The following is a 17,921-nucleotide window of genomic DNA, read 5'->3' on the forward strand; positions in this document are numbered from 1 at the left end:
TTCATTTAAATAGACCCTGCATTTTAAATCGGGTTCCAAGCCACAGCTTCTAATTTCACAGATATTATTCTTTAACTTATCTAGACTCCACAAATGTTGTTTTAAATCAAAATCTCCAGGCTGTCGGGCATCTGAGGCTCCTCACTCTGGCTAAAGGGTTTTAAATCAACTTTTCTCCTCATTTTCGGGGGCGCTGCTGGGGTGTTTACAAGATCTACTCTTATAAAAGTGAGGAAATACCATCTCCAGCAGTCCCTGGATTAAAGAGCCTGGCCCTTTGTGGGAACCTCAGCTTTTATATTTGTTTAAAAAAAAAACCTCGGACATGATTGTGTGAGCAGTTATGTAACTGTTTGTCTGGTCACTCCCAGATCTGATTTCAGAGTTCCGTGTTTTCTTTTTCTTCTCTGGGCCCTTTGTATCTGTTTTTCTTCCCCAATTATGGAGGACGGAGGCACCATTAAATAGAAACTCCATCATTTCTCTCCAAACAGGGATAATAAAGGATCAGATTCTCTGTAGGCTGATGCTTATTCAAATTGAAAGTGATTTGTTTTTCTTGCTATAGTCAAGAAATTCCCCATCACATTTCTTATGGACTGTTCTTTCTGATTAATACAAATATGATTTAAGCCCATCCTCCTTATAGGTAACAACATGAGCAGCTTATTTATTTCATCCAAGTTTATTTGGAATACACCCATCATGGAGATTATTCCCTCACCTTTGTCTGTAGGGTGGTTTGTTGAAAGTGACTGGGCCAGGGATGAATTTTAATATGAGCAGATTTTACAGCCTTGCCAGACTATTTTGAGGATAATTTCCCTCTTTAATTTGAATGAGAACTGGAAGCCACATATTCACTCAGATATGCTGTCTCATTGCCTTCAACAATACAAGCCGGCAGAGATTTTTTGGGGAGAATAAATCTAGCTTCATTTTGCAGCTAAAAATACAGAATCTGACATCATCCTCGCCATAAAGAGCACGACATCAGGCGTTTGACTCAAGAGGGTTGGCAGACAACTGTCTTTTTAACTGTGAAGGTTTGAGGTTTCACCAACACTTCACCCATCAAGGTCATTTTTTTTATTGAGCAGGAAACTGTTTCATATAAAAGGTGATAACGTAACAAAAGCAGACTTGTAGGATAATTTACCATTAAATTTTGAGCCAGTCTGTTTACCAGCCCTTAAAATACCAAATGAAGAGTCATTGTGCAAAATATTTATTGTATCTGAAGCACCTACCTGGGAGGGAGAGAAAAGATAATACATTGCCTCACGTCCTGCGGCCCAGATGACATTCGAAATAACTGCTCCAATAAAACTGCCAGTGTGGACCCCAGCAGAAATTTGTCCCTGAATAAGTGGGAGTTCAGTGTTTGACCTGAAGGGCCGTTAAGTTTCACGTGCAGTCAGGTGTTGCCTTCTCTTGCTGAACAGGTGATGATGTCAGCAGAAGAATCTGCCTCGCACGGAATTTACATGCATATTTAAAGAAAATCAGGGCCTTTTCGTCAGCATTTTATACCAGTTTGTGCCAAGATGCCCCAACTGTGTAGGGCTCTATGACACTTAAATGATGCTGGTTTAAATCAGACAGCTCCCTTGTTTGCATGTGTCTCCCAGGACATCTGCCAACCTCTCTGATGTGCTGTCCACGTCCCAATTTGTATCAACCGTTTTATTTCTTTGAGGTAAAAGACAGTGTCATCGGCTCACATCAGCCTGGCTTCTAAGGTTAACCTTAGTTACTGGTTGCTCTCCGGGGAAAATGGCCTTTGAACGTCCTGATACGACACCTCATCCTTGATCCCTGCAGACTCGATGAAAACCCGGTTTAATTTTAGCTCGATTTATGCCGCTGGTCTCCTGGCGCAGGGAGCTCCTCTGAAGTGACTGCTGGCTCATCCTGGATATTTTTTGTGGTCTTTAATAAATTCAAGCTGGGGGAGAATCCCACATCTCATGTCAGCAGGGCCGGGAGGAAACCCGTCAGCCTAAAAGAAGAATTTATGTTCGTGCCTTGTCGCCCAGGATAAAATACTCTGTGAAAACACAATTAAAGAGTAAAAAGTAAAGTATGACGGTCCCATCACTGCGGCACTCTTCACCTTTACCATTTAGATCAAGGTTACTGTTGCAGAAATAGAAAGTCTCTTTATTAGCAATTAATTCCTGTACATGAACAAATTGTGGTTATATTTTGCAGCCTTTCAGCAATCACTTAGCATTTTAATGTCGCCTGCCTAGTTCGTCTGCACATTCATACTTAAATGTAGCATTTCACAAGTAAGACACTGTGGATCTAATTTAAAGGCATGCATTGATAATGTTGCTGTGTATAATAGTGATGGCTCATTAATGATAAACGGCCCACTGAGTTACAGATGGCGTGAATGTGGAGAAATGCATCATGAAGCAACCGGCTGACTGAGCTGGTTCACTTTTTAATCAGTGGTTTATTTAAGCAGTCGCTGACGCTCTCTTTAAAGCTCCTCCAATGAGCTAAGTTTAAAAAAAAAAAAATCCTATTCAGCAAGACATCCGTGCACGGTTGCGATCCGTCTCTTCCACCAGCTGCAGCGTGACCTCGCAGCCCTTTTAACAGTCGTGCTGTTGTTTCTTCACAGTGGACCTTCTTGGCTTGCTGAAGTGGCGCTCCAACACCAGCCTCCTGCAGCAGAACCTGCGCCAGCTGATGAAGGTGGAGGGCGGCGAGGTTGTCAAGGTCAGCGGGGGTGGTGGGGCGCAGCTCAGTTGCGCTAATAGCCTACAATTTTGAATACGTGTCTGAAATAAAGCAACAGCAGCGCTGAATGTAAACACAGGCCTTTGTCTCCCTGATTGCTGCGGCGTCTTTGTAGTAATTTGATGATCAATTTCCCCGCCTGATCAGACAGGTTGTGTCATTTATTCAAGTGTCTGTTGCGAGGTGCTACGGAAAGGGGGGAGATGACCTGCTGTCAGATTGGCGGCTGAGGCTCTTTAAGCGCTCGGCGTGCTGGAGATGAATAAATCGCTCTCCAGAGGGCCAAAAGATCGGCGCTCCTTCATCCTGACGGGGTTGAACAGGCCAGAATGGTGCGGCAGCTTTAGCTGGATCTGTTGTGTGAACCACCAGGGGAGGGATCATTGCTGCCACGTTCTCCCCGTCCCCAAGGCCGTTGATGCGCATTTACACAACCTTGGCATCTCAGTATTTAACACTAAGAGCGCAGGTTCGTTCCTCTTTTTTAAGTTGAGAATCTCATCCACCCCGAGACAGACAGTGATAGAACCACATCTGTGGCCGCGGACTTTTACATCTTTTCCTTTTGCCTTGGAATCGGCAGAGTAAATGGAGCATGCTCTCTCAGGGAGGAAGGATGTCAGTAAGTTGCTGGGAGCGGTACAATGAATTTAGGCAAACGGCCCATAACAGGTTGACGGCGCCATCCAAATTGTGTGGAACCACAGTTGCCGTCGTCTGCTCTAACTTACCGTAATTTTGCATCCAATTTATTGTTGAAGAGTATTGATATACCTCTCCAAGTTTATCCTTTAGCACTTAAAACATCAGATTTAGTAAAGCTTGCATAAGGTCACTCCACTTAAGGTCATTTGAATGTTAGCATCATGTTGTTTCTGTCAGTTTTACCAGCAACATAATTGATTCAGTTGCTTTGATTCATGTTGGAACTTCTGTGTTTTCCTTGTTTTTCCTCCATCTTCCCGTCTAGTTCCTGCAAGACACCCTTGATGCTCTCTTCAACATCATGATGGAGAACTCTGACAGCGACACTTTTGATACTCTGGTGTTTGATGCCTTGGTAAGAAGAGAAGCGCACAGCCGAGACTAAACAGGGTTCATATCGATAGACGCTTGTGATATTTCAAATCAAAATAATTGTATTATGCGCTCAGCTGAATGCTAAAAGATCGATTTTAACACCCTTAGATGTGAGAACTGTTGACGTCAGACCACCCTAAGAGTATTAAATATTGGCAGTAAAGATTACTGTCGATAGAATTTTTTAAAGTTTGACTTCGTTAGTAAAATCAAACCAGCAGCCACACCTTAATTTAGCACAAAAATGTTGATTGTGTGCCATTGCTACCTCTCAAGGGGAAAATACCTCAGGTTTGACGCCTTCCTAAATCACCCCAACACACAAGTGTTTAATTTTGAAGCTTTATTAGTGTCATATAATCTGCCTTTGCTTATTAAATCATCAGAATTTACAGTTGAGGTTGAGAGAATTGAACCTAAAACCATATTCTTTGGTGGTCAAGTGTGGACAGACCTCATCCTGCACAGTTTGATTTGCTGCATTGATGTGCATGAATTGATCTCAATTTCACTAATGGTGCTTTTGGATGGTGTAAGATCATCACGTATAAAATGAAGCACCTATAACCACCGGCCTGACAGGGTATCTTGCAAAATCACATCTAACATGACACCGCCTGAAGCCGCGATGTACATCCCCAAAGAGCCGTTTTCTCTTTCAGAGGAAGTAGGTAGAAATTGTTTTGTCAGGTGTCCCAGATTTGGCTCAGTCTAGAGAATTGAGAAAATGGCTTTCTGCTCAAACGCAGTCTTGCTTAATTTTCCACCCTCCTTTTCAGCACATTGAGTGAGACTGACTTTCCCCCTCCTCTCTGCACTGAAGCATTTGGGCCAAATTTAAGTGAGTGTTTATTTATGACAGGTCTTCATAATTGGCCTCATAGCTGATCGGAAGTTTCAGCACTTTAACCCCGTCCTGGAGACGTACATACGGAAGCATTTCAGTGCCACGCTGGCCTACACGTGAGTTTAACACCCTCAGTACGCTTTAGTGAGGACTGAAATGTCAGTTTGGCTTTCTGATGAGTCAGGGAGCGCGTGTTTTTGTTTCTTTCTAGAAAGCTGACCAAAGTCCTGAAAAACTATGTGGACAACGCTGAGAAGCTGACAGAGCAGCTGCTGAAGGCCATGAAAGCCCTGGAGTACATCTTCAAGTTCATCGTTCGCTCCAGAGTCCTCTTCAACCAGTATGTGAAGTGATGTAACAATGACAGAATTCACCTGCATTTAGAGCAAATTTTACGACTTTGTTCTATTGGTTTTGTCAGTCGTCCACTTTCACCAAGGATAAATCTTCATTGCTGTACAATAGTAGTGCAACAAATGCTTTTAAATAAAGGATACAGCGTGCAGTGAATGGTTCTTGCTAGCACGCTTAAGCTTTGGAAAAGGAGGTTGAAACAGGTACGTTAATCGTCTTTGGTGAAGTTATTCATTTGCATGTGTTTTTAATTGGCACTGGGGCCTGTTAAATGGGGGGTGATATTGTCACGCTTGTGAATTGAGGCTGTAGGCTACTTAGGGGCTGATGTATGATCCAGGTCTAATCGAGTGTGTAGAGGTTGATCAGTTTTCTGTCAGACGTCTCGAGGACAGTCTGTCCTTCTGCCCTTTTCCACAGCAGCATCATCGAAGAGGTGTCTTCCAGCCAACCCTCCCCGCCAGAATAATGGATAACTTTTTGGTCCTCTGGCCTCTCTTTGGAGGGCTGCCAAACTCATGTTTTGTCGCTCAGTTAGACTGTTTAATCCTTTCATGCCTGCTGAAAGTTGACAAGAATACAGCAGCACATGTTGGGCTTATCGTTGGGAGCTAGCGGAACCTTTCCCTGCAATGGCAGAAGGAACATGGTATTCTCGCACTTTCCCACTGTGACTGGAAACGTGTAGCGGCCTCAGTTGCTTCAGGTAATTGTCGTGTGAGCCATGAGATGGATGACTCTGATCCCATAGCTCCTATATCCTCTCAACAGTGACAGTCTGGTTTCAGCAGCCAATACAGAGCCCCAAAATCCCACCCATCTGGAAGAAATCCGGCGAAATCGGATGCCTCTTTGACTTTTAATCTGAGTGAGCACAGTCTGGTTCATTTAGTGGTAATTCGCTGTTTCTGAAGATTTATGAGCTCTCCAAAAATGATAGAAGGCATTTGCATTTGAGAGGGATTATGGGAGAGCGCTTATGTTGCATCTCAATTCACTTAGAAATTTGAGGAAGTGTCTTTTTTTTTTAAATTTGATAATTAGCTTTTAACTGTTGCAATGTGGCCAGTATTTGATACACATGAATCCGTTTGAAGAAGAGGCGTTGGTCTGTAAAACTGAGTCCATAGCGGATTTGCTTTTCTCAGATTTTTGTGTCTGACATCAGTTTGGCGCCGTAGAGTGTTGTCGCGTTTTAAATGCTCCTCTCGCTGGCAGCGTGAGCGACGTCTGTGGTTCGGATCCAGTCCTTTTTGAATTGATAACATGTTCTGGCGGTTCTGCCAGCTGCTTAATGATTTAGTGGCAAAGCCCCCCCCCCCACTGCAGGTGTGCCTGTTTCCAGGGATGAAACAAACAGCCGCTTTGTGATCATCTGCCAATGGATTTCTTTTCTTCCTCCCCTCCCAGTCTCTACGAGAACAACGGAGAGGCCGATTTCATGGAGTCGTTGAGGAACCTTTTCACGTCCTTCAATGACATGATGAACAGTCATTCAGAGAACACTGGCATGGTCAAGGTAGGCCGACTCCTCTAACACTCATGCTGTCTCACACACTGCCAGAAGAATCTGCTGCTGTGTGAAGAGTAAACAGCTCTCCAGTGATTTGCTTTGGACGGCAGTCTCTGTCATTAGAGCTGCAAATCTCTTTAAATCAGACTTATTGTACATTAACAGGAACGTTCCTTCTGTTTGTTGACGGTTTTCTCTCTTGCTGCCTTCCTTTCCCTCAGATTTGTGACTCCTGTACAAGTTTTCCTGATCTTAGTTTGTTTTCTGATTGTTGGGGCTGCACATAAACACCTATGCATAAAAATATACGGTTACATTAGAGGGCATCACAAAGTACAAGGCCAAATTAACATACAAATACACATGTGACAATTCCACATGACAGATGATGGTAGATACACTCGTCTAAACCTATATAGCACTACAAATCTGACATCTTGATATTCTTAACATTGTCTCCCAATTCTTTGATCACATGCTAAATTTAAGACATTTATTCCCATTTGCTATGACACAGGCCATCCTGGTACAACTCATTTTTTGTTATTTGAAAGAAACCTGAAGAAACATTGATTACAGTGGCACCATATTTAAGGCTTGTTTTTCTTGCTAACTAGATTATTCTGCAGTTTATAAAAAGTGAGTTAATTAGCTTCCTCATGTGAAGGGATTGTTGTGTCACTGAGCAGAATTCAATTTAAATGGTGCTAAAAATGGCTATTTGTCTCATTAGTCATTGATTGAAGCTGTTGCTGTCATCGATCGGATATGTGAAGCCCCGGCATTTCCTATTTTCTGTTTGCATCCACGTACTGTGCATGTTTCTCTCTGTGTTTGTGCTTTTCCTCTCTTTTCCATTTCACTCTGACCTTGACCGTCCTGTGGTCTGGGGCTCCTCTGGCCTTCTCCTATTTAGCTGCTCCTCAAGGTATTTAATCTCACTCTATTGCTGCGTCCACCTTTATTTCCTTAAATCATTTTTCTTGACCCGTAAATACCGAAAGTGCCGCCTTGCGGGAACGCTCCATCCCCACATGCACACACACCTTTGCCTTTAGAGATAACACAATCACAGTACGCACGCACCTTGGCACACCTACAGTAGATCCATTTGCACACTCAACCATAGGAAAAGCTCCGGAGTCAATTAGGAGTCAGTTGCTGTGTAATTGGGTGCGATATTAGCTATACTGTCAGTAAATTAAAAACTGATCTTGAGGAACGGGCACGAAAGCGAGGAGTCCTGGTTTCTTCCCAAGCCCGCCCCTGTGAAAATACTGTGACGGGTGGAAACTAATGAGCAGGTCCATGATACCGGGTCTAAATCCCGATGAACATCTGGACAGGCCAGGCCAGTCCAAACCAACCCACACAAATACACAAAAAATCTTCCACCGCACGCTAGCAAACGCCTGCTTCCGGTGGCTGAGGCACGTGCAGGCCACACAAGTCCACAGAGACTCGGCGTGACGCTTCAAACATCTCGCAACAGGAAGCATTTCAGTCTGTGCTCTCAACAAAGGGGGAAAAGGATAAAAGACATTCTGTTAAATTGGCGGGAAAAACCTGGTGATTTATTTTCTCTCAATTGAGGAAAAAAAAAAATTTTTTAAATCTTAATTTTGATTCTCAATGCAGAGGAGGGTGAAGGTGTTGAGTTGCATCTCAGGCTAGATCAAAACAGGTTTTTCTTCAAAAAAAATATTAATTCTGAATGCTCAGAAATGCGCATTGCTCTGGATCAAATGCATTTTTGCCTCCATAACCTGATTTGTGTAATAATTTGTGTACATTAAAAGTGTAATAATTACGTTTGATAGTTCCAAACTGCGATCCCTACATCTGTACAGCTAATCAACCTGAATGAGACGGACGGACACTGCTGCTAATATGCACAGATGCCGAATAAACATTCCAACTCACCTCGGCTGGATTCAGCAGACGTCGGCCTCGGACATGTCAGCTCGGTTAACCGTTCCCATTATAATGGATAGCTTTGTAATCGTCCACACTCGAGGGCTTTGCTATAAAATTGATGATCACATGAAGATGGCATCTGGCTGTAACTGTCCCGGTATCAGTGCTGGGATGGTCCCTTTGGTCTCAGTGTATTTAGTTGAGAGATATCAAAATCATTAACAGTCCCAGAAATCAACATATTCATTGAATCCCTTAAGTCCTGGCGCTAACATGCATGATCAATCCCCCAAAATGGGTGTTTGAGATCCACACACTCATTCCAGCTGCACAAAGATGAGGTTTAACAGGAGCTTTCTATTTGTGACCGGATCAGCCAGGACACTTGATTTAGACCGGACCTGTCTAATCTTACTGCTAATGACTTGTTTTTATTTTCCTGCTTTAGGGGGCTGCGCTGAAGTACATCCCCACCATCGTCAATGATGTCAAGCTGGTGTTTGATCCAAAGGAGCTCAGGTAACTTCACCTTCACCTTCAGTACCCCAGCTATGAATGCAGGTGCAATAACCAAAAAGATCCTCTCATCGCCTCATTTTACGATGGAATATTTATCCTTCCCATTGACACTGGGAAGTGAAATAAAAAAAAGTGTCTTTATCTCCTTAACAATTTGAAGTTTGAACAAGAATGTAATGTTTAGATCTGTGGCTAACAAACTAATGGGGCACAAAGACACGGAAGCCCCAATTACTCCCCTTTTGCCATTTCTCTTGCGTTAATCAGCATCAGGTAGGTCTGCTTCCAGGGTCAATGGTTAATAAAGCTAAGTTGCCATGGAAATCCACCAACTGCTCATTAATGCTAACAAGCCAATGTTACTAATATACCGAAAATATAAATGACAAGGTTCAATATGATGTGGTTCAATTCTAGATTTAAGGTGGTTGAGCAAAATCAAGTTCCTCTGACTGGTGCATAAAGGCGTTCAGTCCATTGCGACGTATTGCATTCTGCATTAAAAGCCAGGCGAAAGCTGGTGTTTCATGTCTTGATTTAGTTAGCAAATGAGTCTCAGCGTATGAGACAAGATGCTGAAAAGATTTGTCCTCTTTAGTTTAATCCCATTCCTCAGAGGAAGCCTGGATGGTTGCACTTTATTCCAACTAATCATTTACCTGTGAACTCTTGTTACAGATCTGCTGTTTTGGTAGCTGGTGTCTCCAGACCTTGTAGCGGGTTTCATTTGTACATTTGTGAGCAGCCTTTTCCATTTGTCTCCATGTGTAACACCCGGACAGCCACCCTTTCATGTTCGGTGACACACGACTACCCTTCGCCACCTCTGGCCGCCTCTTCTGCTGTGACAGTGGTGGCAAACAGTGAGCGTCATTTAGCCCATCTCAATCCGCTCCCTGATTCCTACCTCAGCTGTTCTTAGAGCAACCGCAGCCGAGATGAGAGGAATAACTTAAAACCACGGTGGACAAGCCTTTTCATCACATGCCAGTATATACAACCATCCGTCCCCCTTACCGGAGCCTTAAACGTGCCTTTGAATGCAAATATATATGTCAGGGACCGCCGCTGCAGCTTATGGAGACGCTAAAAGCGCCGAGTTGACTGCCTGTCTCTACCGAACTGTATGTCCCTAAAGATATCTGCTTTGTGAGACATAAAGGCATCAGCGGTGAAGGTTGCCCGCTCCTGTTTATTCATGCTGATTAGACAAAAGACGTTTTATTGACATGCCTCAGAATCAGCATTCAGCTTCAGACTTCCGACTTCAAATCAAGGTTTAATAAAATTTGGGAGCTGCTCTCCATCTTCAGTACTATTGGCGACCCCTCCAGCGCTCGCAAGAGTCGCTGAAAACAAATCTAACCTTTTTAAATTTTGCTGTGGATCATCGCGCAGGATTGGAGGCAGTCAACCGGACCAGGATGCCTGATCAGTTTGACCTTTTCCCTCTCCGTTGTCCTCGTCCTCTCTCCACAGCAAGCTGTTCACCGAGTTCATCCTGAAGGTTCCTCTGGGTCGCCTGGTGAAACAGAAGCTAGATTGTCTGATTGACATCGTCCACAGCGATCTCTTCACTCATCACGGTCAGAGAACACACATTTCACAGCTCTGCGGCGCTCGTGGCGCTCTAATGTAAGCCATCGCGGCAAATCGCACACACCAGCTGCAGCCCCTTGGGCGGCTCTCGGTGAGCCCAAAGTAAAGGTCAATGTCAAGTCGAGGTTGAAATCCCTCGTGTTTTCTAAGACAGTTACACATCTCTGCGAGAAAAATGCCCGTTCTAATTTGTAGTGTCGAATATCAGTTTCAGCCTCATTTTTTGATCCTCTCCACTTCTCTGGATGAAACATCTCACCTGCATCCTTGGGGGGTAGAGATTAGAGTCTACTGCATTATTTAAATGTAATTTATCCGTTTTCAGGAAAAAAATAGACAAAAAAATCCCCTAAGAGTCCGTTAGTGTCCACGTCCTCGAGTTCGGTTCTTTCCCAACTAAGCAACATTAAATGGCCTGGTTTGTTTGGCCAGTTAGTCAGTAACTACTAACTATTGAAGAGCAGTTTTCAGGGCACAGTAGTCTGTCGATACCATCCACCTGTCGCTGCGCCATGATTGGTGAGTAGGACTCGTGCATTTTCATCTCCTGTTGTGTTGGAGGTGCACGTTTACAGTGGACAGATTTCAAAGCTTTGGAGATCCTTTCCTCAGATAATTAGCATTGCAGCGCCTACATGTGTCAACAGTGTAGATCAATGTCTCTCGTCAGCTGCGGGTGGAACTCGCATTAATCTGAGAGATCCACCTTCCGGACAAGTGAAGTGGTCTTTTTACCACAACAGGCCAGTAGATGATTCACATTGGTGTGGAAGCCTCATGAGTTCAGTTAATCTGCTCCATCTCTCTGTCAATCATGAAGGAGCAGCTGAGACACTTGAACTTTTACATTAAATCTCCCAGTGTCTACATTCCTCCTCTTCCTTCATCCTGAACACGTCTCCACAGCTTCAAACTGTCCCACTGGTACGCATACGCACTGAGCTTCACCCTATTCCTATTCTAGTCACTCCATTTATATAATTTTGATATTTGACATTATGACATTTGAAGCGCGCTAGCTAAGTGTCCCAAGGTGGATTTGCTGTTATCAGCTAGTGCACGAAGTGGTAAACCTAACCCCGCTCCCTAAATAGGGAGTAGGGAATAGGCAACAAGGGAGTGATTTGGGACTGTGTTGTCACCTGTGTTGTTGACTGTCTAAAGAGAGAGAGCAGGACAGGCACATAATTGACTTACAAATTGGCTCATTGGAAGAAAACAAATGTGTTGGCTTCTCTCCTGGACTCCGTCAGCAAGGAAAATCAGTGTAGCGTCTAAAATCTGTTTGGGCCGGAAGTTTGAGGAGAGCGCTTGTGGTCTAGATTGATAGTTCCAGTCTGCTTATCTCCCTAGCACCCTTGTGTGTGTGTGTGTGTGTGTGTGTGTGTGTGTGTGTGTGTGTGTGTTGGCGTGCACATCTATTCATTTGAGGATGCAACAGACATGGACTTGTCAAAAAGACATTTAACATTCCAGTGTTCAGAGCAGCGTTAGATGCTATCAGCTAAGAGGTTTGCTTTTGTGCTCAGGCCCAAGATGACTTGCCCATGCACACACACGGCACAGAACTCTCACGATGAGCTTTTATTTGACAGAAAATTTCAAAAATCCTAAGGAACGCACGCCGTTTTTCTCACACTTACCAAGGCGCACACCTCCACGTACGCTCCTGCAGCTTCCTGGGGGATTTGTGGTAAAGAATGGTTTTATTTTAGAGAGTTAATGCTGCCAGACACAAGGGGAAAATGCATGTGATGAGTTTCAGATCGGGAGGAGCTCGGAGTCGAGCCGCTGCTCCTCCGTGTTGAGAGGAGCCAGATGAGGTGGCTTGGGCACCTAGTCAGGATGCCCCCTGGACGCCTCCCTGGTGAGGTGTTCAGGGCATGTCCCTCTGGTAGGAGACCCCCGGGAAGACCCAGGACACGTTGGAGAGGCTATGTCTCTCGGCTGGTCTGGGAACGCCTGGGGATCCCCCCGGATGAGCTGGAAGAGGTAGCTGGGGAGAGGGAAGTCTGGGCTTCTCTCCTTAGGCTGCTGCCCCCGCGACCCGACCCCGGATAAGCGGTAGAGAATGGATGGATGGACGGAACTTCATTGAATCAATGTTATGTATTAATCAGAATTACCAAGACGTCAGGCCAAGCTTTGATTGATCACATGGGTTAATACCTGTTGGACAGCCGCCTCAGCTCCATGGCGCAACATGACAGAGCCTCCCCGCTAAACTCAACATGCTACAGAGCTGCCTCGGTGCACCCGCTGACATCCTCTGCACGCAAAGCGCCCCCCCCCCCGTCATAAAGCACAGCCTGAAAGTGCCAGGCGCCAGCGTAGCTAATCAACTTAATCGTAATGACCTTCTGCCGTGTCCTCCGGTCCAGTTTACTCGCTGATGTTGCCAGCCAGTTCAGTCTGTGTGTACATTTACCTGATAGGAAAAGTCACATAAGATAAATTGATGCCTGGTCCAAACACGTGCACAGACGGGTAAATTGCCGGATCCTTTGATGCCCTGATGGGTTACTAAGGTTTACTCAACCAGAATCCCTTAATGTCTTTACTGTTAAACCTTAAACCAACACACCTAGTGTTGAGTTATGTGGCAGAAAAGCACAATTCTGGAATCCCAATCAGTAATTTAGATCTCATTTTTGATATACTCCCTTCAAACAGAAGGCTTCCAGTAATTATTTTCATATCAGCGTTATTAGGAGACATTCAGAAGCAGAAATAGTCAAAATAACTGCAGGTGAGTTATCGTGTTCACTGATAAACTAATCAGTGTCCGAGTTACTTAAAATGAAGCCTTTCAGCCCTCCAAGACCTGTAATTTATTCATTTTTTAAATTACCAATCCATGTATTCATTATCTTTTGATTACAAAGCATCTCTAGATGGTGCTTTGGCTTTTTGCATTGGATACATTTCAGTAATTCTAGGAGTGAAAGGGAAGCACTGTCCCTTCAGTAAGAATGTTTTTATTTCCTTTTTTAATAGGTTTTGGGCATGAAATCATCCAGTTAGCATGTTCTCATTAGTCATCCTGAAACTGTGGATTCATTACAGATGGATTTAAGATGCGTCTCCGTCTGTGAAGGAGCAGGGCGAGAACGATCTGGCTCTTTTTCCACACCAGTGTTGTTTCTGAAGAGGTCAATAGGGCGCCCCCCCCCCCGGCCCCCGCCGTTATTGGCACTCGGTGACGTTTCGGGTTTGCGAGGGATGAATGTATCACTTCATTCTAGTTAATTAGCTTCTTAAAGATGTAGCATCATTTACGAAGCGGAGGGTTTGTATTGATTGGGTCTACTGAAGTGGAATCCATTGCTGGGGGAGTCTCATCTTGTTATTTTAGAGACGTTATATGTCAATGACCCACGTGGGGGTGGGTGGAGATTTGTCATTCTTGGACTCATTTAACCCCCAAACTAACTCCTCTTCTTTGTTAGCATGAATTGACAAAAGCAGTTGCTGTTTTCTTATTGGTGCAAGTTGAGGAAGTTTTCCCAAAGTTGACCGTTTGTTTTTTTTAAGATGTCTTGAATGATTAATCAAAATCTAACATATTGTACTGTTGGAACACATCCTGTGTAATTATCAGCGCCTCCTGGTTCCCGAACATCTTGTTAATTCATGCCCATGTGCTGCGAGGAAGCCGTGAACAGGCTGCACGCGGCTTCCTCCGCAGCGCGTCGAGAGCATATGCTGCTGCGCCTCGCGCTGTCCATCACCGGCTCACCGAGTGTGTGTGGGGGTGTCCCCGCAGATTGCCGCGAGATCCTCCTGCCACTGATGACGGACCAACTGAAGTTCCACCTGGAGAAGGAGGAGGAGCTGCAGGCATGTTGCCAGCTGCTGAGTGACATCCTGGAGGTGCTTTACAGGAAGGATGTGGTGAGGAACATGGATTTTGTACAGTTTTAATGTATTTCCTGCCCTGCGAGGCCTGGACAGATCATATTTTACAGCACTGATAATTTACTGACCTGCCGAGTTGGCTGTCCTCAGTATTTCACAGCTAACCCTGATAACAGATCAGTTTTTAGCACAATGTGTATAGTCTAAAGGACATGGGGAAGCCTTTGGAATTGTCTCTTTCTCTTTTCGAGCCAGAAAATTAGGTTTAACTAACCTTAATTGCTGCTTTTCTTAGAGTAACTGAGATTTATGCATTCATAATCGAACAAAAAAAACAAGAAATATTCCCATTCAAAGATAGACAGACTTGAATGACTACTTTTCCTGACTTTTTATCAGCTAATTTTATGGGTTTACTCGAATTTGCAAAGGTTTTATGCATTTAGCAAAGCAATTTGTTAACCACTTTTATGACTTGGGCATCTGAAAATGGCAACCTTTCTCTTCCTTTGGAAACAAATGATGTTCATTCTTGTAGCAATTCATCTCAAGTGTGTTTCATTTAAAGCATTTCTCTATTTCTTGGCTTATCGTATTTGCTTGAAAAATACTTGTCGCTGATTTCATTAAAATAATCCAGGCTCTGATAAAAATAAAAGTACCATGTAGGGGTCTACATTCGTATGGAAATGAGGGTGTTTCGTCTTCTTTATGTCACCTTTGAATGTGTGCTTGAGCGGGTTTGTTGTGCAGACTCGTGCGTTCGTGCACACCGAGACAGATTTCCCAAAATGTTTCTTTGATGCTGATGAAGAAGAAAACTCTGCAGACAGGTGGAAAGGTTAAAAACAACCCCGCTCCCTAACACGTCCAAGGATGTGTGATGTGTTGTGAACACCCTGTGGGCGTTTGAGGCAAAAAAAAGATGCTAATTTTCAGCTGCATCAGTAGTTCTGACTGGCTGGAGCACAAAAACGCTTTAAATCATCTGAAAACGCACTCATTACTTTCCCAATACTGATGCGGCTCATTTCCAACTCTAACGACGGTCCCTGGAATAGGAGGAATAACCTTTTGATCATGTATTCGCAGACGTGGATTCTCCCGTAATAGGTGTAACATCTGCGTCGGTGGTGATTCATGTGTTCGCTGCTGTGATGTCTTTGCACGGTGTTGCTAATGCACACGAGGCACTTTGATGTCCGACCTCTCACACTGGAGTTTTTGTTCGGCCCGTTCCACTTTCACTCGCAACTCTCAAAATCCATAACACAGACGGAGGCAGCACTTTTAAAATTGCAAGTAGCCCCAAGAGCAGAGTGCTGTTTCATTGTTCTGTCAGATGAGTAAACAAGCGCGTTTTTTCCTTCTTTTCTGCTTGGCCCATTTTCTTCATAACTCTTCACTGCAGCATTATATGAATTATAACTCATTAAGTAAAGACCCCAAAGACGCTTTATGCTTTCTTTTTCACTGTTTTGCGCGCCTAGATTTTAGTCAGGTCCTTCAATCACTGCTTCAAAGTGTGCAAAGTGAAGACACGTCAGTTTAAAAAAGCAAGAGCCCCAGTTTGTTAGCTCTGTTCCCAGTAGTCTGGTCTGCAAATGCCAGTCTTATTCTGGTGGTGTAAATGATTTTAGGCATTTAAAAAGGTGCAATGGGGGGTGATGAAACACTACAATCCCAGTGTGATCAGTGCCTCGCTTTTCTTCTGCTGCAGGGTCCGACTCAGTGGCATGTTCAGATCATCACGGAGAAGCTGCTGAGGACGGTCAACCAGGCGGTCATTAAAATGGGCCGCAACACCCCTCACGTCGTAAGTTTTGAGCACTCGGTCTGCTTTTACTCAGGACTGTCTCTCTTTCCGCCTGCTTTTCTGACTTGTCGCACACACTCCATTTTACCCGACCCTGTTCAGCATCTAGTGCAACTCCCACAGGCCCACTGCAACTCCAATCCCATTCCGAAGCTGTTCCTAAAGTCTACCTCTGCGGAATTGTTTGCCCAGCCTCAATGGAAGATCGACTGTGATAGCTTTATATCGGCCCCCCTCCTGCTGCATGTGGCAGCTAGTTTCCTGCTGCATTGTCATTATTGCTTCGATTCCTCTCTTGTTTCGTATTTTCAACACAACTGACGTTGTCACCTTCTCCTAAATCTTCTCAGCTAGTCTAGCCTGCGAAGGACGCTTTGCTGTTACTGCGATATCGCATGTTGTTAGCATGTTAACCCACCTTCCCCTCCTTTCTCCCGCAGGTTTAGGTTTTCCTTTTCTGTAGATCTCGGCCAATCGTCTAGTGTTTGTAGTCGAACTCGTCTGCTGACCTCATTGGTCGTCTCTGCCCTGTCTTCATCATTCACCTCCATTCCTTCCTCATTTTCTCTTGTAAACTGATTGGTGCTTTATAGATTCCTCAGCCGTGTGAGTGTTATCTCTCTCATCTCTTTAAGCTGTACACAAAGCTCATTGCTCTGTTGGGCAGCAGATCTCCAGCCCACGTTGTACATGCATTGTAGAGCTAATTAGGCTCAGCGCCTCGCTGGGGCCTCGCTGGGGCCTCGCTGCTGCCCTGTGTCTCGCCTGGGGGGGCTACAGCTCCCACTGACTGTGCCACTCCAGCTCATAAATCTGCCGTCTGCCCGGACCTTCGGACTCCGCGCCAGCCAACCCGGCTTGTGGTCAGAGGTCTTTTTAGAAAAGCTCAGGGATCCAGTAGACGGTCTGCTGCGGTTCACAGGAGTGGGGCTCTAAATCGTGTATTTAAGACCTGGAAGTCACCTGTCACTTTGTCCAGAAAGGCTGTCAACTGTCAAAATGTAGGTTTATCATCTTTTAGATTATAATCATTGCCCCCATTTGGCTGCATGGAACATTGTTCCCCTCTTTATAGAAAAGCTGAAAGCAGGTTGCCCTCCTGCTTGGTTAATGAGGGTACTCTACTCCTGGCCCTCTGTCGCTCTGCCTTTACTCAGCATACATATGCCACAGCCAGCCTTTATTTCACTCCCTGCACACAGCTTGATTTTATCCCCCCTTCCGACCTCTTTTTTTTGTTTTCACCTCTATAGGTAACCGTCCACTCTGCTTGAATGCTTTGACATTTCTAAGTACCTGCATAATATATGTGCTCGCTGTGTAGGACGTCCTTTTACCCAGTGGGAGTTAGAGGTCACATCAAAGCCTTTTTGAAGGCGCAGTCTTTTAGTCACTCGCTCTACATTATACAGTAGCTGTGACGGACCCTGCATCTGAAACAGGTCCCCTAATCACTATTTAATGATCAATAAAGTTGGTGTGAATTTTTAATAACCACAAGACCCAGTTAGCGCTGCCTGAAGTGGTGTCGCCTGCTAATCAGGGTACTGATGTGGCTGCTTCTGCCTGCTCAGCAGGGTGATTGCACGCACACAGCACCGCAGCCAGTAACCGGCCTTGTTCCAGTGAGTGGCAGCCTCATCCCTTTAGATTTATGCATTAAC

At 44.6% G+C, this 17,921-nt stretch overlaps 1 protein-coding gene across 3 annotated transcripts in view; it reads left to right on the forward strand.

The window, feature by feature from the left end:
• The window catches only part of dock1 (dedicator of cytokinesis 1), a 121,157-nt gene that overhangs the window by 32,564 nt on the left and 70,672 nt on the right, over window positions 1-17,921 (forward strand). For all 3 annotated transcript variants that reach the window (XM_057031243.1, XM_057031228.1, XM_057031237.1), the window contains exons 19-27: window positions 2,636-2,733; window positions 3,725-3,814; window positions 4,697-4,797; window positions 4,893-5,021; window positions 6,446-6,554; window positions 8,914-8,984; window positions 10,464-10,570; window positions 14,350-14,477; window positions 16,162-16,257. In XM_057031243.1, coding sequence (XP_056887223.1) covers window positions 2,636-2,733; window positions 3,725-3,814; window positions 4,697-4,797; window positions 4,893-5,021; window positions 6,446-6,554; window positions 8,914-8,984; window positions 10,464-10,570; window positions 14,350-14,477; window positions 16,162-16,257 — 929 coding nt within the window. The remainder of the gene's footprint in view (window positions 1-2,635; window positions 2,734-3,724; window positions 3,815-4,696; window positions 4,798-4,892; window positions 5,022-6,445; window positions 6,555-8,913; window positions 8,985-10,463; window positions 10,571-14,349; window positions 14,478-16,161; window positions 16,258-17,921) is intronic.

Source organism: Takifugu flavidus, chromosome 1, assembly GCF_003711565.1.
Source record: "Takifugu flavidus isolate HTHZ2018 chromosome 1, ASM371156v2, whole genome shotgun sequence".
NCBI classification, from domain to species: domain Eukaryota; kingdom Metazoa; phylum Chordata; class Actinopteri; order Tetraodontiformes; family Tetraodontidae; genus Takifugu; species Takifugu flavidus.